At 60.8% G+C, this 20,951-nt stretch overlaps 1 protein-coding gene across 2 annotated transcripts in view; it reads right to left on the minus strand.

The window, feature by feature from the left end:
* RASA3 (RAS p21 protein activator 3) overlaps positions 1 to 19,125 on the minus strand; it is an 82,047-nt gene extending 62,922 nt beyond the window's left edge. The window contains exon 1 of one of the 2 annotated variants that reach the window (XM_018044975.1): positions 18,993 to 19,125. In XM_018044975.1, coding sequence (XP_017900464.1) covers positions 18,993 to 19,047 — 55 coding nt within the window. In that variant the 5' untranslated portion in view covers positions 19,048 to 19,125. Of the gene's footprint in view, positions 1 to 5,298; positions 5,384 to 18,992 lie in introns of those variants that run through there. The other variant, XM_018044976.1, reaches the window with a different exon arrangement.
* Between the last annotated feature and the right edge of the window lie 1,826 nt (positions 19,126 to 20,951).

Below are 20,951 nucleotides of genomic sequence, written 5' to 3' on the forward strand. Positions count from 1 at the left end.
GATGCTGAGCTCCGTGCCAGCACGAGCCTCCGTGGTGGGGCTCCCAAGACGTCACTCCCGCTGCAGGTTTGCCAGTCACTGGGGACAGACAGGTGCTGGCCGGAGCAGGCACAGGGCCTGCCGGGGACTCACCTTCATTCTTGCCCTTAGGGCTCCGCGCAGCGCCCTGGAGGCCTGACACAGCCACTCCCCCAAGAAGCCCCGTCGTTGTCCCTTTTGGTTCAGGAAGCAGGGTCTCTAGGAATGATTCGCGGTCCCGAGCAACACACAAACAGCAGAGGGCAAGGCTGTGGGCTGACCGCCCGGAAGGTGTGTGCGGCTTTGGGTCCTCTCGGGTCAACGGCACTGCCCAGAGCAGCGGCCGGGTTGGGGCCCCTTGGAGCTCAGCGATCAGCGTGTCCACAGCTGCGGGGGCCAGCAGGCGTACAGCAGGCTGACCAGCAAGCACAGCAGGCCCCAGGCCCCAGGTCGCGGCCCCTGTGCTGTTGCCGGGAACCAGCAGGGCTGCAGGCTGAGTGCTGGGTGGCGGTGTGTCCAGAACTGAGGCCTCCTCCAGGTGGTTCTCGTCCCATCAGAGTATGAGGGTCAGAGAGGCCTGCAGGCGCCAAGAAGCACGGAGAATCCCAGGATCCAGGCCCAGTAGGTCTGTCCCAAAGACCTCGCTTCTCTGACAGGAGCTGGGCTCACGGACCCAGCCCTGGGGATGAGCTCCTGCCACGTGCAGCCAAGACGGGCCCGGACCCCCCCCCCCCCAGGGCAGCCTCAGAGCACTGCGGTCCACCTGCTGCCCCCGCCCAGCACAGGCTGCGAGCCCCGCAGGAGTGCCTTCGCGGACCTTCCCCGTCGGGGATGCCGGCAGCCTCCGGGAGTGCCGAGCCCACTCCAGCGGCCCATCCGCAGAGACAGCCTGTAACCTGCTGCCTGCAGAGAACCGCCAGCCAAGCCCATGCCAGCCACTGGGTCTGAGTCTTCATGGCAGCTTTAGGGCGGGAGGAAACAGTAACGTTCAGCCTTTGGCTTCTCCTTCCTCATGAGCTCCCAGAAAGCGCAGCCAAGGGCGAGAGCAGGTTCCAGGCCAGAGGGCGGCGTGGCTGCGCCCCCTGGCAGCGAGGGCCGTCACTCAGCCGGAGATCCGTGCTCTCACATAATCAGATCCGCCGCTTGTTTAGTTCACTGACAGCTTAGAAGTCTTCCCGCATTCCGCAGGTTATTCACAGCAGTTTCCAAAATGTTCCTCTCCCCCGGCAGCTGGGAGGCGGGGGCGGGCTGCGGGGTGAGTCCTCGGCCCTGCGCCCAAGTGGAGCAGGCGCACGCTCTGTGGAGGACGGCCATGTCGCGCCTGGACCCACAGCAGCCTTACAATCCACCCAATCCACCCGGAATTCGTCTATTATGGTTAGAGTTAGGATGTAACTTCTTGCAAGCCACACGGCCAAGGAAGGCATCGTCATATTCTCCAGGGAACCACGGTGCGTCTGTTGTGAGTTAGGTGCTCACATGTGTTCTGATCTGCTCCATATCCTCTGAGATACTGTCTGTCTGCCTGTTAGGGACCTGGGAAAACCTACCCGACATTTTAAAGAGTCGACCACGTCTGTCCACTAACGGTGACATTTATGCAAGCTAACACTCCCACCCCTCGTCCACCCAAGGGGACAACACTGTCACGACACGCTTCCACACACAGCTTCCCCACCCCAGGGGATGACACGCCGCCACACAGACAGCGGGCACACAGCCCTTCACCTCCTACAGAATCTTTCCCGGCTTAAATCCCACGACAGCTAGTGAACTGAACACTCCACGTTTACTCTGTATTTATTCTTGTCTGAACTAAACCACCCACTGCCCACTCACAGCGCACTGCTCCCGAGCGAAGCACGGGGCTTTACGAAGATTCCTCTGGCCACGTGCCATCTGGGCCCGAGCGCTGCCCCCGGCTCTGGGATGCGCGGCCCGAGCGCCGCCCCCTGCCCCCGCCCCCCGCCCTGGGACTCGTGGCCTCCCGGGAGCACCTCCTCCTCTTGGCACTCACATTTTTAGCTCCAGAATCTGAGCCCTCGGCTGGCCTAGCCTGCCTGCTTGTTTATCAACCACGGCCCAATTCACCACTTTTCATGAATTGAAATGACTTGCATTCACAGAAGAGCCCTGCCTAACACCCACCAACGCTTCTGAGGGAGGTGGGTGCTTTCAGCCACGGGGCTGGGGGTGGAGGAGCGGCCCTGAGGTCTGGGGATCGGGCGAGAATATCAGAGAGGGTGGAGGTCAGGCCAGGCAGGGAAATGGGGACGAAGGCCGGGAAGTCAGAGGGCAGAGTGCAGAGGGGTCAGAGGAGGAGGAGGCAAAAGGCAAAGGGACCGTCCCTGGATCAGCCACGCAGGGAGCAGCTAGCACGGCGCATGCTGTCACAACAGCGGAACGGCCACCCAGAACTCCTGAAACATGGAAAAAGGGGGCGAGAGGAGCAGAAGCCTGCGGCCCTAGCACCCCGAGTGCCCCCAGCGGGGCCCGGCAGGCCTGGCGGTTTGTCTCATGCCCCCTCCCCGCGGGTGTGGTGCCACCTCCCAGCCCGTTGCTGCCTGTGGAAGGGTCCCCACTCCTGTCCCTGGAGGCCCCACCTCACCCTCCTGGGAAGTCAGAGCTCGGGCAGCTGCTCTGTCCAAGCTGGGGCCAGTGACCTCCCTGCCACCCTGTGTCCCCGTCGGGAAAGCCAGCACACGCCGCCCGTGAGATGCTGGCTCCTGAGCCTCCTGTTCCCGCTCAGCCCTCCCAACGCAGGGTCCGACAGGGTCACCACACCATGGCTCTCCTGGGGCTGGAGCCTCGGGGAGGGGCGCCTGCCGAGCGTCCACTCCCCCCGGGGCCCACAGCCTCACGCGGGGTCTGGGTCCACAGCGGGTGTCACGGCCCCCAGTGACAGTGAAAGCCCTTCAGCGCGGGCACTCCTGAGCCACCCTGAAGGCCCCGTGCAAGTCAGAGCCGTTCCACAAAGCCCTGGTGCCACAGGAATCACAGGGAAGGCCTGCTCCCTCACAGGGAGGTGTCCAGCACACCGAACCAGCAGCAAGCGTGCAGGTCAGCACTCCCTGCAGAGCTGCAGGAAGGAGGCTCCAGCTGTGTGAACGGTCAGGGCAGACCCAGATCCAGACGCAGAGCATGGTGCCCCAGGCCTGACAGGGTCAGAATCCCAGGGGTCTCCCAGGAACACACCTCTGCGGAGCCCACAGTCGGCTGGACTCATGACTTTGCGAGTGGCCGCAGGACGTCTGGCGGCTTCTCTTTTGTCCAAACCTCCAGCGCTGAGGCCTCAGAAGGCAGAGGGCGCCCTGCGGTGCTGGGGCCTCGGTGGGCAGCGGGCGCTCTGGTGCCGGGGCCTCGGAGGGCAGCGGGTGCCCTGCGGTGCCACCACCTTGCTCTCGGTCCACTGCCCCACTCTGCTCATCACGGGCTCCTCCCATTAGCCCAGACACTGGGCCAGGCGCTCACGGCCCGTTCACGGCCACCTCTGTCTCAGCGACTCTCTCAGAGCTCAGCCCGTCTGCACGGGGCTCCTCACACTCTCAACCTCAAGGCGTGTGGGCCCAGGATATGGGGCTGACATCGTCCCCACTTACAGCTGCTCCAGGTGGAACAGCTAGAACTACAGAACGCTGCGGTTGCCACCGAAGTGCCTGGGGAAAATTCCAGGGCACTGGTGTCTCCAGGAAAGGTGTGGCTGTACGGCCTGCCCCCAGGCCCACACGCTGGACCGGCCTCCCAGCAGCACCATAAAAAGACTCATCACTTCAAGTACATTCGTGACACGCTCCTTCCAAAGTGGGCTCTAACCACACTTTGGGGCCCTCAGGGCAGGGCCACAGAGCTGCCAGGGCCTCAGCCCGCCTTGGAAACGCCTTAGTCTTGGCTGGTCTTCAAACTTCACGGGCCAGATGAGTGGACCCTTATCATCTATCTGAGTGTGTGCATCAAAGCAACTTGCTTTCCTTACTCTTCACCAGCCTTGTTTTCTCTCATCCATTAATAAAGTTGGGGCAAGTTTCTAGAATGAGCCTGAGAGTGGGTTGAACACGTCCTCCAACCCCGCCTGGCGTTGACTCTTCAGTAGCCGCATTTCCCTGTGCAAGAGACACAGACCCCCTGAAGCATCTGTGAGCAGCCCCACTCCCCGGGGATCGGAGGCTGGAGCAGAACGCCCCCTCGGCCAGTGTCCACATCCAGAGAGCAGCCCGGCCCGTGGAGAGGCCGTGGTTGCAGGGGTTCAGCTACAGCAAGATGCCTCAGCCCGCCGAGGGCGCCCCTCACTGGTGGGTGACCTTCACACTTCGTCCCAGTGCAAGACAAGAGACTGGGCGGCGCCCCAGCATCTCCAGGCAAAGTCAGCACAGGGGCCGCCGTCCCCACCCAGCGGGGGCTGCAGAGACCGCAGAGAGCACCCCAGGTTTACAAAATATCTGACTGGGTCAGTAACGCCCACTTCTCGTCATGAGGACATCGAGCCACAGAGAAAACCACAGACTGATCCGGAAAAATAGTCACAGAATGCAACACATGGTAAATAACGTCAACTGTCACCTAAAGTGCCTAACGGGGGCTGTTCTTCCTGTTTCTCCCCAAACACACACAGCCTCGTGTGAACCTCCCGACCATGCCAAGTGCCCCAGGACACGCTCAGAAGTCAGAAGCTGACCCCGCTTCCTCTGGCCGCTGCCGCCTCGGGAAACCTCCTCCTGGTGACGCCGCAGCATCTGCTCCCACAGGTCTGCACCGACTGTGAGCTTGAGTTTCTCAGTGGGCGCTTCGCCTTGAAGTCACAGTCGGCTGCCCACAGAAGCACCCGCGCTCCAAAGAGAACGCACGGGCCCAGGAGCTGACGCACCCTGGGGTTCCCTCGCGGGGGTGGTGATGCCGCTTAGGCCGCGGGGCCAGGGAGGTATGGCCAGACCCCTGTGCGGACACGAGCCCGGCCCTCCCAACACGGCCGCATCTGCCCCTAGAATCCGCAGCCCAGCCCTGGATCTACTGCTCACAAAAGCACCTTTGGCTCAAGGACCGAACGCTGTGATTGCAGCAGGTCTGAACCCTTCTGAGCCCTCTCTCCTCCCAGTTACACTCAACCCTGTAGCGACCCTGCGAAATAGCTCTCAGTGCCCTCATTTTAGACACTAAAGCCAAGGCGCACAGAGGTCATGACTCACCATAGGATACAGAGTCGAGGTGTCCCCAGCTGTCTGGCCACAGGGTCCCTGCCCCGGGGTCCTGCCCTCCTCACCCACACCCCAAGCCGTCACGCAGTACCTGCTGGTCCAACCGCGGGCATCTCTCCATCAGGCAGACACGGGACCTAGCTGCTCCTTGCCCCAGACTCCTGAGGCAAGGCGGAGAGTGTGAAGGACCCATCAGGTGTTCATGAGGGTCCACCGCAGCCCCTCTCCTGGACACACCTGTGCACAGTTAGGCGCTGAGCTGCAGGGGAGGGTCTCCACCCACCGGGTCCACCAGCGTGACAAACAAAAAGTCCCTGAGCATAACCACCTGCCCCCACGGGGTGGTTCCCTGGCTAGAACTGGGCTCTGAAGGAAAGCAAAAGGTCTGGACACACTTGCCCAGGCACCCGTGGGGACCATGAGCCTGCAGCAGTCCCTTGGAGCACCATGGGGAGGCTGTCACCCACCCCAGATGTCTGCTCTCGAGGCAGGAACAAGCGGGCCTCCTGCTGGTTCCACACGGCTCCTGGGGTGTCGTCTGAGTCATTCAGCTCCCAGAGCCAGGAGATGCCCCAGGCAGGGGGCCTCCCAGAAGATGCTCCCTCACGTCACCACCGTCCAGAGCCTCACCTGCAACTCGTGTCCTCCACGGCCGCTCCCCTTCTGTCCCCCACCCTGCACCCTCGCTACGAGGACCCCACAGGTGACGAGGGACCCTGAGGAGGAAGAGACCAAAGTGCGGGACCACAGCCGGGCCCCGAGCAGGCTCCGCGTCCAGGGCCCTGCTTTACCTGAGGAGGTTCGCACCTTGGAAACGCTAACGGGGACCCACAAGCAGCGTCCTGCCTGCCGCCCTCCCGCCTCTGCTCTGTAAGGGGCCTCAGACACCTTCGGGACGAGACAGCGCTGTCGTCTGCTAGTGAGAGCGGGAGCAGTGTCCAGCAAGCGGCGTGGTGAGTGCCCTGCACCCCCCTCACCGGGGCACCTTCGGACAAGCCACGCCTCAGAACAGAAAAGGTGTGCTGACAGTTAGCGTGTTCTTGACAACAAAAGCGGGCACTGCTCCTGCTCCACGGGGGTCACTGCCTTTAGAAATCCTTGTGCACAGTGTCTACCATTCCTGAGAAGTCCCCAGGTCTGGAAAGCGTGCTGTGTGCAGAGCATGCCGTGTACACGTCTGCACGCGTGTGTGTGCGCTCGTGCACGTGTGTGCACACCGGGGTGCCTGTTCCCGGGGGAGCGGGAGGAGCAGACAGATCCCTCCAGCCTTCCTCAGCGGCCCCCAAGGCCTGAAAACCCCGTTTACCGTTACTCCCATAACGTGTGTCAGACGGGTGCGTCTATTTGCCAATCAGTCTATAAACCCTTGGAAGGCAAGGCCTGAGGAACGCCTGGTCCATCAGTCCACAGGCCTTTGTGAAGGCGGCGTCCAGCTGCCATGGGACAACCAGGGAGGCAACTGCCACCCCACCCTTGGGCCAGTCCAGGGGGTTCAGAATCACCCCTGGGATGGCCTCCGAGCACCATGTGCAGGGAAAAGAGATTCTGAAAACTAATTTTCCCGCAACCAGTCCTTGTGATCACATTAGGCCAACTTGAAAGTTCCCGCTGCTGCCTGGGAATGACCCTGAAAAGCCAGGTCCCTTACACTGACCTCCACACGCTGCCCACCCACCCCTGACTCAGAACTCTAACACGTCCCAGATGAGACATGTAGAAACTTCCCAGCTGTTCTGATACCTTCTGTCCAAAAGGGTGCCTTGACCACTTTCAAGCCCCCTGATACTAACTCTGGACTAAATCCAGACTGGCCTCCAGCACGAGGGGGCTGAAGAGCTCCATGTGCTCGGGCCAACACCCACAGCCATCAGCCCCTACTGGCTGCAGAAACTCTACTTCAGGAAACCAACATTCTTACATTCACCAAACTGGGGGTCCTAACCCAGCTAGCGGTAGCAAAGCCAGTTCGGCCGGCAGGAGCGGTTTCAGAACAAACAGACCCTAATTGTTACCAATCACACTGAATCGGGCGCAGGTGAAAAAGACTTAGAAGCCTCTACTCGGGCAGCCCAGCCTGCCCCTCCTCTTCACTCCTGCCGGGAAGGCCTGCCTGTCGGGAAAGACGCCGGCCGAGAGGGAAAGGCCCTGCGGAGAAGGCCGGAACACCCGCCACGAAGTGAGCAAACAGAAAGTCAGGAGACTGAACAAAAAACCGTGGACACAGGGATTTTCTGCCTCCAAGACCCTTTCCTTCCGGTCAGGATGTGCACAAACACATGCTTGGGTCCAAACGCTGAGAAACTCCTTCTCCAGATATGGAGGCGGAGCCGAGCAGAGCAGGAAGTGATGAACAGAGACAGGAACGCCAGGGACTCCAGAAGGATGGGGCCAGCTGGGCTCAGGAGGCGCGGGGTCCTCTGGCCGCCCCTCCTGACGTCTGGGAGGCATCACCGAGGAGTCGCCAGGTCTCAGGGCACAGCCTGGAGAGCTGGGGTGGTCAGGCAGCTGCAGCCCACCCAGCTCGGGGCTCAGGTCCCACCAGGCAGTGTGCCGCTTCCAGGGAGCTGGGCTCCGCACCAGGGCAGGCGGGCAGGAAACAGCCTCACACTCGGGGGCCCCGGCTCCCCACCCGCCTCGGCTCATGCGCCCTGCTCACAGTGCCTCCCTCGCCTCAACCAACGTCCTTTCCCTTGTCCCCGTGGTCTCCCGGCAGTCCGGCCCTGCCCAGGGTCCTAGGAGCTCATCAAAGGCTGGGGGCTCCCACCTGAGCACAGCCAGGAGAGAGAGCAGCTGGACACAGGCAGGAAAAGAAGCTACAGGAAGAGCCTGGCTTGTGGACCAAAAATGCCAGTGGTTTCTGACACCATACAAAACATGAAGAAATCAAAAACAACTACAGAAAAAACGCTCAAGTCACAGAAACTGCGAAGGCAGCTGTCCCAGCAGCGAGGCCCCAACAGGTTAGGACCTGGCCAAGCTACCCTCAGGGCTCTCAGATGGCAGGTGCCCCAAACACACCCCCACAAGCCCCGGGTTTGGCCCACACGAGCCCTGTGATTCTGCAGTGTGTCTGCAGCCTCCACCGCGCCCAGCAGACGAAATGGAGTGAGAGCTGCTTGAGGAGCTGGAACCTTCTCTAAGCTCCGCGCACCTGCTGCACAGGCAAGGCTGGGTCTCTGACGCCGCAGGGCCCGCCAACCGGCCCCCCTCCCGTCACCGCACAGCGCTCCGCTGCCCCGAGACTGCCCCCGGGCGTGTGTGCACACACAACCATGCTCTGACAAGAGGAGCCCCCTGAGGTGCTGCAGGCAAACGATTCCTGCTCCCAGCCCACCCCTTTGCCTCGAGGGTACAGCCCTCTCTGGGGGAGCCTGGGGACCCTGCATCCTGCCAGAAGGCCCTGGACATACCGCACACAGGTGGGGTGTGTCCTCTATGTGAGCATCATATATGAAGAGTTCCTGCCCTTGAAAGTCACCCCTACAAAGTAGATAAAATATGCAATCGTCTGATCGTAACTTAAAAGCTGTTTATGGCGGTCAGCCCCACGACAGGCCAGCAGGGCCACCGGAGAAGGCTGAGCTTGCCAGCCACAGGCCTGAACAATCTGGAAATCCCCAGCCCGCCCTCACCCCAGAGGCCATGGGAAAACCCACCCATCACAGCAGCCCACTGCAGCCCTCGACAAGGAGCCTGTGCGGCGGCGTCCCCTGGGGTCTGCATACTGACGGGATTCCTGGAACCAGTTCCTGCTCCTGCATTTCTGCTGACAGCTCTGTGCCCCATCTGAGCTCGCCCTGGAAAGCCCCCAGTGAGCTGGGCCCAACCAGAGGCCCAGTGGCTTGGGGCTGGGACCGAGTCTCCTCCCCCACACCCACCCCCAAGTTCAACAGCCCCACTCCTCCCCACCACCACTTGTTGTCTGCCGAGTCTGGGAGCTTTTCCTGTATAAGGCAACCCCTGGGCCAGCAGGAGGAAGGGATGGTCAGAAGCCAGAGGGCAGGCGTCAGGGAGAGACAACGCTGCTCTTACCAAACAGCAGCCTGCAGGCTGTCCACACAGAGCCCAGCCCCCAGGTCTGTCCACACGGAGCCCAGCCCCCGACTCTGTCCACACGGAGCCCAGGCTCCGGCTCCGTCCACGGGGAGCCCAGTCCCCAGCTCTGTCCACTTGGAGCCCAGCCCCCAGCTCTGTCCACAGGGAGCCCAGCCCCCGACTCTGTCCACATGGAGGCTAGCCCCCTGGCTCTGTCCACTCAGAGCCCAGATCCCCAGCTCTGTCCACGCAGAGCCCAGCCCCCAGGTCTGTCCACATGGAGCCTAGGCCCCCGGCTCTGTCCACTCAGAGCCCAGCCCCCCGGCTCTGTCCATGGGGAGCTTAGCCCCCAACTCTGTCCACATGGAGCCTAGCCCCCGGCTCTGTCCACTCAGAGCCCAGCCCCTCGGCTCTGTCCACACGGAGCCCAGCCCCAGGCTCTGTCCACGGGGAGCCCAGCCCCCAGGTCTGTCCACGGGGAGCCCAGCCCCCCGGCTCTGTCCACATGGAGCCCAGCCCCCCGGCTCTGTCCACAGGGAGCCCAGCCCCCCGACTCTGTCCACATGGAGCCTAGCACCCCAGCTCTGTCCACTCAGAGCCCAGCACCCTGGCTCTGTCCATGGGGAGCCCAGCCCCCCGGCTCTGTCCACATGGACCCCAGCCTCCGGATCTGTCCACGTGGACCCCAGTCCCGCATCTGAAGTGTGATCTCAGTTGAAGTTGCTCAGTTGTCCAGCAGCTCAAGAACCTTGGCTGGGAGGTGGTCAGCAGGCCCTGACCTCGTTGTCCTGACCTCACAGGTGTCGCTTGGCTGAGAATGTCCCCAGATGCTCTCTCCGAGATTCTCAGGGAAGAGGGGTGCCTGGAGGGAAGTCAGCTGTCTGCTGAGGAAGTGACTTGACCACACACCCTAGAGGCTGCTCCTCACTGGCCTGGGTAATTACAAGTTCATCGCAAGACTCCTGAGGCGGCCACCTCTCTCGCTGTGTGACTTTGGGAAAGTGGCCTGGCTGCTCTGAGCCTCGAGGGAGGGGCCGGTGAAAACGCGCGCCTGCACACAGCACAGAATCGTGACCAGACTCAGACACTACCACGTCCGCAGGGACGCCTTCTGCTCCCCGGCGTGTCTGGGGCCCTGCAGGCAGGTCCAGCGGAGTGCAAAAGGCCGGAGCACAAACTCAGGCCAACTGGCAGTTCCAGTCCCTCCAACAGAGTGAAAAAGGAAAAGGACATCTTTTCCTTAAAAGAAAGAAACACGAGACAAAGCTACAGAGAAGACCCAGGGGCACCAGCAGCTGTCCTCAGTCACCGGTGTGAGGAGGGGCTTGGAACGGGAGGTCCCAGGGAACCACTCTGTGTGGCCTCTGGAAAGGAGAGTCGCACAGAAAGAAATAAAGGCCCTGACTGTGCTGTGAAAGTGCTGCACTCAATATTTCAGCAAATTTGGAAAACTCAGCAGTGGCCACAGGACTGGAAAAGGTGAGTTTTCATCCCAATCCCAAAGACAGGCAATGCCAAGGAATGCTCCAACTACAGCACAATTGCACTCATCTCACACACTATCAAAGTAAAGCTCAAAATTCTCCAAGCCAGGCTTCAACAGTATGTGAACTGTGAACTTCTAGATGTTCAAGCTGGTTTTAGAAAAGGCAGAGGAACTACAGATCAAACTGCCAGCATCCGGTGGATCATTGAAAAAGCAAGAGTTCCAGAAAAACATCTACTTCTGCTTTATGGACTACGCCAAAGCCTTTGACTGTGTGGATCACAACAAACTGTGGAAAATTCTGAAAGAGATGGGGACACCAGACCGCCTGACCTGCCTCTTGAGAAACCCATATGCAGGTCAGGAAGCAACAGTTAGAACTGGACATGGAACAACAAACTGGTTCTAAATTGGGAAAGGAGTATATCAAGGCTGTATAGTGCCACCCTGCTTATTTAACTTACATGCATAATACATCATGTGAAATGCTGGACTGGAAGAAGCACAAGCTGGAATCAAGACTGCCAGGAGAAACATCAATAACCTCAGATATGCAGATGACACCACCCTTATGGCAGAAAGTGAAGAGGAGCTAAAGAGCCTCTTGATGAAAGTTAAAGAGCAGAGTGAAAAAGTTGGCTTAAAACTCAACATTCAAAAAACAAAGATCATGGCATCCGGTCCCATCACTTCATGGGAAATAGATGGGGAAACAACAGAAACACCGAGAGACTTTATTTTGGGGGGCTCTAAAATCACTGCAGGTGGTGACTGCAGCCATGAAATTAAAAGACACTTGCTTCTTGGAAGAAAAGTTATGTCCAACCTAGATAGCATATTAAAAAGCAGAGACATTACTTTGCCAACAAAGGTCCACCTAGTCAAGGCTACGGTTTTTCCAGTGGTCATGTATGGATGTGAGAGTTGGACTGTGAAGAAAGCTGAGCACCGAAGAATTGATGCTTTTGAAGTGTGGTGTTGGAGAAGACTCTTGAGAGTCCCTTGGACTGCAAGGAGATCCAACCAGTCCATCCTAAAGGAAATCAATCCTAAATATTCATTGGAAGGACTGATGCTAAAGCTGAAACTCCAATACTTTGGCCACCTGATGTGAAGAACTGAGTCATTGGAAAAGACCCTGATGCGGGGAAAGATTGAAGGTGGGGGGAGAAGGGGGCGACAGAGGATGAGATGGTTGAATGGCATCATTGACTCAATGAAAATGAGTTTGAGCGAGCTCCGGGAGTTGGTGAGGGACAGGGAGACCTGGTGTGCTGCCGTCCATGGGGTCGCAAAGAGTAGGACACGACTGAGCGACTGAAATGAACTGAACTGAACTGACTGCACACAGATCATACCCGACTGGATCCACTGTCAAGTTCAAAACAAATCTCCAGACAAGGTTAATTGTCAGCATCCCTCACTTAAATGTCCCCAAAATCCAGAAGCCCAGGCCCCTTCCTGGGATCCCACCAGCTCTGGAGAGTGGCTGAGGGGGAACCAGTCCCAGGAGAGGCTGGCGTCCAGGCCCTGGTCCTGGTTCTGTGGAGGCACCAGTGGGCACCAAGCGAGACGGACTGTCTCTGGAGCAGCAACAGGGCAACAAGGCTAGCGGAGCACAGCCCGACTGGCTGCAGCTCCAGACGCCGAGGCACCCCGAGTCATCTGCCACGACTTTCTACCTTCGGGTCCCATCCTGCTGGCAATGGGGCTGGGACAGCCACTTCTTATGCTTCGGAACCCATCCGGATAACAGGAGCAGAAACTATGCCGAGAGGAGGACACAGGCCCCAGAGACACTCCTGGTCTGACTTAGGGGTCAGGGGCGCATGCAGATCGAGCCTGAGGGGGGTCCAGGCCCCCGCAGCGGGCAGGCCTCAGGGTGGACACACGGCCTTACCTGACGGGTCCTTGTGGGATACTGACCATCCCCACTACGGGCTGCAAGCTTGCTCGAAAACCACAACGGACAAGGCCACATCCTAGGACAGACCCGGCCAGCCGGGACCCACCTGTGTACAGAAACACAGGAGGGCTTGCAGACACTCGGAGGACTAAGGCCACCACCTGGTCCCCAGGCTCCTGTTGACCCATCACATCCAGCAGAGAGGCGTCCTGGACACTGACGCTGAGCGGCTCTGAGCCCCCCGGCAGCGCCGTGTGGGAACACACAGAGGTCCAGCCCGCGGCGCGAGCTGCACATGGAGTCGGGAAACTTGACCACAGAGAGCGCAATTACGCTGCAATCTGAACGTGTAAGCTGTTTGAATTCGGAAGCTGCCTCACACTTAAAGAAAAGCACCGGGTCCTCTGTGTGGATGGCGGGACTCTAAGTTCCCCGTCATCTGGGCTAGAGCTTCCTGGCCACAGGGCTGCAGCCCAAGACGTCCGCGTATCCGCGTCCACTCGAGGCCCCCGCCTCCCTCACCTGCGCTGGGTGGCTGCCCCCACTCGTCATGCCTGCCTGAGCCTCTGCGGTCCAGGAAATCGTCTTCCTGGGCCCCGGTATCCTCCGCAGAGCACGGTTCTGTTCACATTCTAAGCGGCTGTGATCTTTAACTCTTCATTTAGCCATCTATATACACAACAGTAATGGTCCTGCTTCTTCCAACAGATCCGTTTTCTCTTCCTACACAAGTGTCTCCACACTCCCCAGCTGGGGTCCCGCGGAAAGACGTGCGTGGGGTCGTTTCCATGCGTGTCTGTCTCCCTGCTCGTCTTGGGGACCGTCGGAGGCGAGCAGGCTCTTCACACCACTGTCTTTTCAGCCACACCCGTGGCTTCCTGCAGGCCACGGGGCCTGGCTGGGCTCCCGCTCGTCTCTCTGAGAGCTGCAGAGCCCTCCCAGCTGCAGGGCTGCCACTGTGGAGTTACCCCTTCAGCTGGCATTTCCCAGTCCTCGGAGCATTCCTGAGCACGACCAGTGCCCGACAGCAGCAGGAACACGGGCCCCCGTCCTGGCAGTGGGGTGCAGAGGACAGGCATCCGACCCCACCTCCCCACCTCACCTCCCTCTCCCGACTCAGCAGGAGCCCTAGCCTGTTACAGGACTAACTGAACAAGCAGCTTCCAACTGCACCAGCTAACACCAAGGCTGGAGCACCGCAGCGCCTTTGTTCACACGGCTCACGGAGCCGCACACAAAGGGCCTCCGGGGCTCCGCCGTGCCTGGGGCTGGGCCCGCTCCTCCTCTCCCTGCAACAGAGCAGGCTGAGGCCGAGCCGCCTGGCCGAGCCTGAAGCTGCAGTCAGCCAGCAATTGCCCAGGACTCCGCCTCAGGCCCCCGCCCGTCCTGAGCGCCCAGAGCCCAGTGGGCCCCCCTCCCCTGGAAGCAGGAGGGGTGCCCGCAGCCTCCACTTTCAGGTGTGACTTCCAAGCGCCGCTTCTCAGCTTCGCTCCCACTCGGGGTGTCTCCACAGTGTGACGCGTGACGCGCTGACTCCCAAACGCCCTCAGGAGGTGTGAGTATGGACTCGAGCACTGGCCTCGCAAGCTTGAGAGAAGTCCAGACATTTCCTGCCAAGTGCCAACCCCGTGCCCCAGGCCCTGCCCCTGAGGGCCTGCTCCCTGCGAGCCGGGCTCCGTGGGGGCAGCCGGCTCGGTCCCTGCTCCTGTCCAATGCCACCTGCACGAGCTCTGTGCCCCCACCTGTGTCCCAGCGCCTGTGCCCGGGGACCTCGCGCCCCGTCCTCACACAGGCCTGTCCTCTCCGGGGGGACAGGTGGCTGCTGCCGCCCAGGCTCACAGCATGGCGAGGGGGCAGCACGGGACCCCACTAGCTGGCAGGCAGGGCTGGGGCGGGTGCCCTCACCACCCTCCCTGGATGGCGACAGCAACACCGCAGGCTGTGAGGACGCAGGTGAAGCCAGAGCTGGGCTAGGACCGACCTCACTGCCCCAGGCAGAGCCAGCCTGCACACTGGTCCTCAGGGGCCGAAAATAGCTTGAGAGCCTAGCTCGGTTAATAGAATATCCAGGTTAATTTTAGAATCGGAGCACTGGGGAGAATATAAAACCCCCGATGCCAAGAACCGTGTGTGGCCAGCACAGCCCCTCCTCCCACTGTCTCTCTCTCTCTCTCTCTCTCTCACACACACACACACAGAGACACACACACCCACACGCCCACGTGCACGCACATGCGCACACACGCCCGCGTGCACACACACACGCGCACACACACGCCCACGTACACACACACGCACACACACACACGCCCGAGCGTGCACACACACACACACGCCTGCGTGCATGTGCGCGCACACACACACGCCCCCGCGCGCGCATATACATGCCCGCGCACATATACACGCCCCCGCGCGCACGCGCACACACACACAGCCCATGCGCGTGCACACACACGCACGCACACACACATACACACCGGTGCGCGCGCACACACAAACGCCCACACACACACTCTGTGACAACACCCGTCATGTTCACAGACCATGTCCTCCAACTGAGCCCTGCTAAGCCGTTCTATTAAAAACCATTTCAACTTACAAGCCTTCATCTGAGCCTCACAGACCCTGTGTTGGGCACACCACCGCTCCCCACAGTGGAAATCAGGTCAAAAGTCATTCTCAGACCTGGAATCCTGAACTCTCAACCCCTGAGGTCCAGGGCTTCTTTGCCAGGCTGCCCAGGGTCCCTCCCCGCTCCCTCCCAGCCAGAGGGGCCTCCTGCTTCTGGGAGGGTGCATTTGCCAGCGGGCAGGCCCACAGCCGGCCAAGGAGACGGGACGACCCCGCTACTGCGTGTGCCGCACCCAGGCTGCCCTCGCCCTTGGCGATGGCAGAGTCTCAGCTGATGGAGAAGGAAGGGGGCGGTTGCTCTGAGCGCTGGGGAGAGGGGGGCCACTTCTGGGCCCAAGAAGGAAGGCCTCCCTGTGGCCTCACTCAGGACTCAGCACAGATCCCAGATGCCCTCAAACCTGACAGCAGTCCAGCTACAGGCCGGGCTAAGGAAGCTTTTCTTATTCTCAAGTGCAAGGCTAGGATTTTCTGTTTTTTAGCTTGAGAGGAAACCCCTCTGTATTGCTCTTAACTGAACACATTTATTGAGACGACACTTTTAAAAACAGGGAGTAACTGTCACGGAAAAGGGAAACATCACTGGAAAGCACAGCCGTGCCGCAAGTCCCAGAAGAGCGTCCGGCCCAAACGAGAGCGCGGGGCAGGGGGCTCCCGCTGGGGGTCTGCACCCATCGCGTCTGCAGTCGCGCCCCTCCCAGGGCTAAAGCCCTGACTCACGGAAAGTCAGAGGAGCACACTTCCTCAAAGTGGCCTCATAGGAAGTGTGCTCAGCCTCGCTTGACATGAGACACTGCTGTTACCAAAGATAGACCACGGGTAAGATAGCCAAGCGTGCAGAAGAACCATCCAAAATAACTGCGAGATTTAAGTGGGGAAAGACACAGGTTCTTTAAGACAAGGACTCGAAATAGTTACAATAAAAATACCTTACTTTTCCCCAGCACTTTCTTATGTATTCTCTCATTTGCAAAAGGTGGAAGGAAAAAGAAAGGGGAAGAGGAAAAAAAGGAAGAGATTCTTCCCATTTTCCCCAGCGTTAGCCTCTCAATGACCAAGTACCACCACACGTTTCAGACTGAGGACTACAGCCCCACCCCAGAGGACTCTCAGCTCCCCAAAACATGCTGCCTTTCCTCCCCGCGCTAGAGACAGTGATGCTGCTGAGGGCATAACCGGAGGGAGAGCTCCTCTGCCTCTTTCTGGGGGCGGGGGGCGGGTAGGGAAGCTCCCACAGGATGCTGTAGACAATGACTGCCGGCATTTTGCAAATGGAAAAACGAGGCCATGAAGGCGGGGTTGCTTACCCTGTGTCTTCCAGCTGGGCCACCAGCAGACACGGGCATGCTGCCAGCCAGCCCCGAGACAGGGCTCAACACGAATGGCCGACCCGCCAGGGTCTCCCGGGGCCGGGAGGTGGGTGTGCCGCCTGTGCAGCCGCCCCTCCTCTGGGCCAGTGCTGGTGTCCCTCCTCACTGGCCTGCCTCCATGGGCCAGCACTCAGGCAAGTCAGAGTCAAGCCTGGCCACAGCAGAGGAAGGAGGAGAAAAGTGGAAAGCTCGGGGCACCACCCACCAGGCCCTCCTACTCACAGTGGAACAAGAATAAGCCCCTTCACCGGCTCCCGCCTTCTGCCTCTGGGACCGGGCCCAGGTTTGAAGTCAGCAGCAAGGCTCAGACCGCCTCTGCTCCAGCACAGGAGGAGGCCCTACCTGTGCTTTGCGGAGGCCCTTGCTCCCTGCAAGCCCCAGCGACAAGGACGGGACAACCCCGCATGGTGGGAGGAGACGGGGGCTTCTGAGAGCTGAAACCATGCCAGGGAGCTGGGCCACGATGGACAGGCGTTTCTGCTCATCCTCTCTGCTGCCGTCCCCACACAACAGGGAGGGGGTCTCCAACGGCTCTAATAATACCCGTCCCCACGCGGGGCTGGGGCAGCAGATGTTCAGTGGCTGCTCTAATCCCCCACCGAGCCGGGCGCTCCTCTCACTCGTTTAAAGCGACACACACGAAAGAGAGAAAGCCTAACCAAGCAGCATCTCCAAGCCCTTTCCCTCCAGGCCCGGGCCATCTGTGTGGGTCCAGAGTCTTCCCGAGGGCGTCCTGCCAGGCCAGCAGAGTTCCTCTCCTGGACCTGTGGGGGCCTCCTCGCCCTCTGCTTCTTGGACTGGGCCACTCTGGAAAGAAATCAATTTTCTTGGCTTCCTGATACGAGTCCAGGCTGGCCGTGCGGGGCTCGAACTCCAAAATCCCCAGACCCCCTCCTGCCTGCTGCACCCAGAAGCTCGGCACACCCCCCGCGGCCATGCCCCACCCCTTCCTGTCTCTGGATTAAGGAAGCAGCTCAAGGCCTCTGGTGTGAATCCCCTTCATGCTCACTGGCCCTGGGGCTGAGAGGCACTTTCCCTGCCTCACTTCAGGTGGAGGGCCGTGCTGAACCTCTCGGCAGAAAGTGACAGCAGATTCCAACCAAGCAAACAAGAGAAACCCTCCCCAGGCAAGCTCCTCAGGGCTGAAGTGCGGCCCCCGTCCTATCTGCGGTGCTTCTGAGCCAAATATCAACAGCGTCTCAGCGATGATCCATAAACCAAAATAAAGCAGACAGGGAACAACACGCTGATTTGGGGTGGCTGGAATTCCCGAGCAGCATGAGACGTCATCAGCAGCTGACGCTCCAGCAGTCACTGGGGGCCTGGCATGGTTCCCAGAGGCCCTTTCCACATGGGAATGCGGAGGACCGGGGGCTCAGTGAGCAAGGACCCTGAGAGGCCAACTCTCGCCGGCCTTAGAAGCCCTCTCCAGCAGGAGCTGTCCTCTCAGCCGGCACGCCAATGGCAGTGGCGGGTAACGGTCACTCCAGGCGCCAGTCTTATTTCGGGGGAACTTGTACATCACCCTTCCCAGTCAGAAGTGGGAAAAAGCAAGTCTCTCCACATAAACCCAGGAAGTCCAGACACTGCCGCCCAGCCCCTCCCCCAGCTCCTGGGTCCAGTGAGAGCGGCAGGCGCCTGTGGGGACACGACCTGAATGACAGGCCCTGGTGGCCAAGAGCTCCCTCCGCCAGTTCTCAATGGAAGGGGGAGGGGGTGGCTGTCCTGGCGCCCTGCCCCGAGCGAGCCCTGGGCCAGAGCCCCGGCACACACACAGTCAGACACATCCACCTACACAGCCACCCGCACACCCAGGCTCCGGTCAGCCACCCGCTCGGCCCCTCGTCCCGGAGGGAAGGTGCAAGAGCTCCCACGTCCCCAGCAAAGGAAGTGTCCGGGTGTCGCACTCAGCGAGGCGCGGAACCCCAAGCTGGGTGTTTCTAGCACCTAAAATTCTCGCATCCGGAGAGCCCCCGAGCGCGCGCTCGTGCACACGCAGATACGCAGTCCCTGGGGACCAGACCCAGGTCCGACGGAGCACCTCCCCCCGCTGCAGTCGACCCTGCCTCCGGGGACTAGGGGACGCCAGCGGCGGGGCGCTGCGTCCCCCAGGGCCACCGGCCCCCTCGGCCCAGCCCGCCCTCGGGGCAGGCGGGGAGAGAGCCGCTGCTGGGCGTCTCTGGTGCTGGGGGAGGGGGCCGCGGCTACGCTCTCTCGAGGTGAGGAGGGGGCCGCAACCGGGGAGCGCGCATCGCTGGAAGGCGCCAGGGCCGTGGACCCCAGCGAAGGGGTTGGGGACCGGCGGGGCCGCCGCGAGCCCCCCGAAGACTCCGCCGCCCCGCCTGCTCCTGCCAACTCACCGATCTTGATCTTCACGCTCTGGAAGACCCGGAGCCCCTCTTCCTCCACCGCCATGCTGGGTCCGCCGGGATCCGCGAGCCGAGTCCCGCGGAGCAGCCGGAGCCCGAGCGGCGGCGCAGTCCCCGCGGTCCGGACTAGACCCCGCGCCCGCGCGCCCGCTCGCTCCGCCTCCTGCCCCGCCCACACGCCGCCCATTGGCCGGGGACGCGGGCGGGGGGCGGAGATGCCACGCCCCCTGCCCCGGTCGCTCAAAGCCCGCCGCGGGGGCGGAGGCGTCACCGTCCGGCCAACGGAGCGATCCCAGCCGCTCATTGGTTGAGGGCGAGGAGGCGGGGCGGGGAGGCTCAGCCCACATCCCAGGCCCGAGGGGCTGGTTCTGTATCCGCGAAGCATCCCAGGAACCACACTGGAATCCTGGCCGGGCAGCGGGGAGTGCGGGGTACAGGCCGGCGGCGAGGGCAGGACGGGGGTGCAGTGGGAAGCAGCCGGAGGGGCGACCGGGCTGGTTGCTGCCGGGGAAACAGGCTGAGCAGCCGGGTGTGCGGGGGGCGGCGAGTGTCGCTGGGTGTGGGGACCAGTCGGGGGCGTGGGAGGGAAGACACATGCACAGGGATTTAAGAAACGCAAATCTAAAGATGGAAACGGGAAAGAATTCCGCGGCCCAGCTCACCCCCTCAGAGTAGGCGCTGCAGGCCACCTGGGATCTGGAGCAGCGGGCAGTCCTGGTGAGACCCGATCCCTCCAGCTGCCAACCTGCCCGGGCCCGGGCCTCGGGCCACCCTGGCTCCTAGCTTCTCACAAGGCCAAGTGCACTCCTGTCTGTCCTCCCTGCCCCCAGGCTACCATCCTCAGAGCATTTTCTGTATCTACTGACTTCACATCCTCTTCCCCTCCTCTGGCTTCACAAGCACACACACACTCACACACACACCAGAATACAAGCATAATAAAGAGAGAGGCCTGTTCTCTTTGTTACTTTTCCTCACATCCTTAAAGAGATGTTGACGTATGTGTTGAGAAAAGTTAATGGTCCTCTTTACCCAGACTACTTGAGCCTCCTTCCAGGTCCTCAGTCATCTCTTGGAGGTTATCTGCTCAAGAGCTTCACAGGAGGTGTTTACTGGGGTTTAACAGGAAGGTTAGGGCAGCAGCCCTCCCTGGTCCAGGCCCCATTGAGAGCTGCTGCACCCTACTGCAGACCTCGGGGGCTCCTGCAGTAAGCCAGGCTTCCTTCGATCTGAACTGGGAGGGCTCTGCCTCCGTCTGGGGAACTGGAAAGCACCCCCAGCTCCCAAGTCTCTCCGAGGATCTGCTTGAGCCCTGGGAGCAGCTGCCTTGTTGACCAGCTGCTCTCCAGGGCAGTCTTCCTTCCCTTGCTCCCTCTCAGGACTCCCCTTCTGAGAACACTTCCAAAAAAGGCCTGCACACTCCGATCTCTGCTTCGGAGTCTGTTTCCAGAGAAACAAGCATAAGACAGTCGGGGGCAGGAGTGTTCTAGGAGTGGCCTCTGTGATGGGGTTTGAGAGCTAGGAGCCCCCTACCTGCCAGTGACTGCATCTGAGCTGAGCATGGGGGGGCCACAGTGCAGTGCAGCGTTTCAGGCACTAGGGAGGCTGGGAAAAGCAGGAATCACCTGGCTTTGGAACCAGAGGGTTCTTGCTGAGGGTGAGGCAATGAGAAGATCACCCATTTAAGGAAAATGTGACAAAAAGGTTTTTTTGTCACCATGTAACTCTCCTACAACCAGAGAAACAAAAAAGCTGTGGGTCAGAGTGAGGGCTTAATCACGAAAGTCCCAGCGCCCCAGGGCCACCTGCAGGCCCAGCCCGAGGAAGGCTGCTGTGACCCAGAGGCTTGAGGGAGCATCCTCTGGACTAAGGCACTCAGAACCTTGAACCCCAGCCTTCCTAGACTTTTTGCCCTTGCAGAGGTGTGCCCCTTCCCCTGGCACAGGCACA

This window comes from Capra hircus, unplaced genomic scaffold, assembly GCF_001704415.2.
Source record: "Capra hircus breed San Clemente unplaced genomic scaffold, ASM170441v1, whole genome shotgun sequence".
Lineage (NCBI taxonomy): Eukaryota > Metazoa > Chordata > Mammalia > Artiodactyla > Bovidae > Capra > Capra hircus.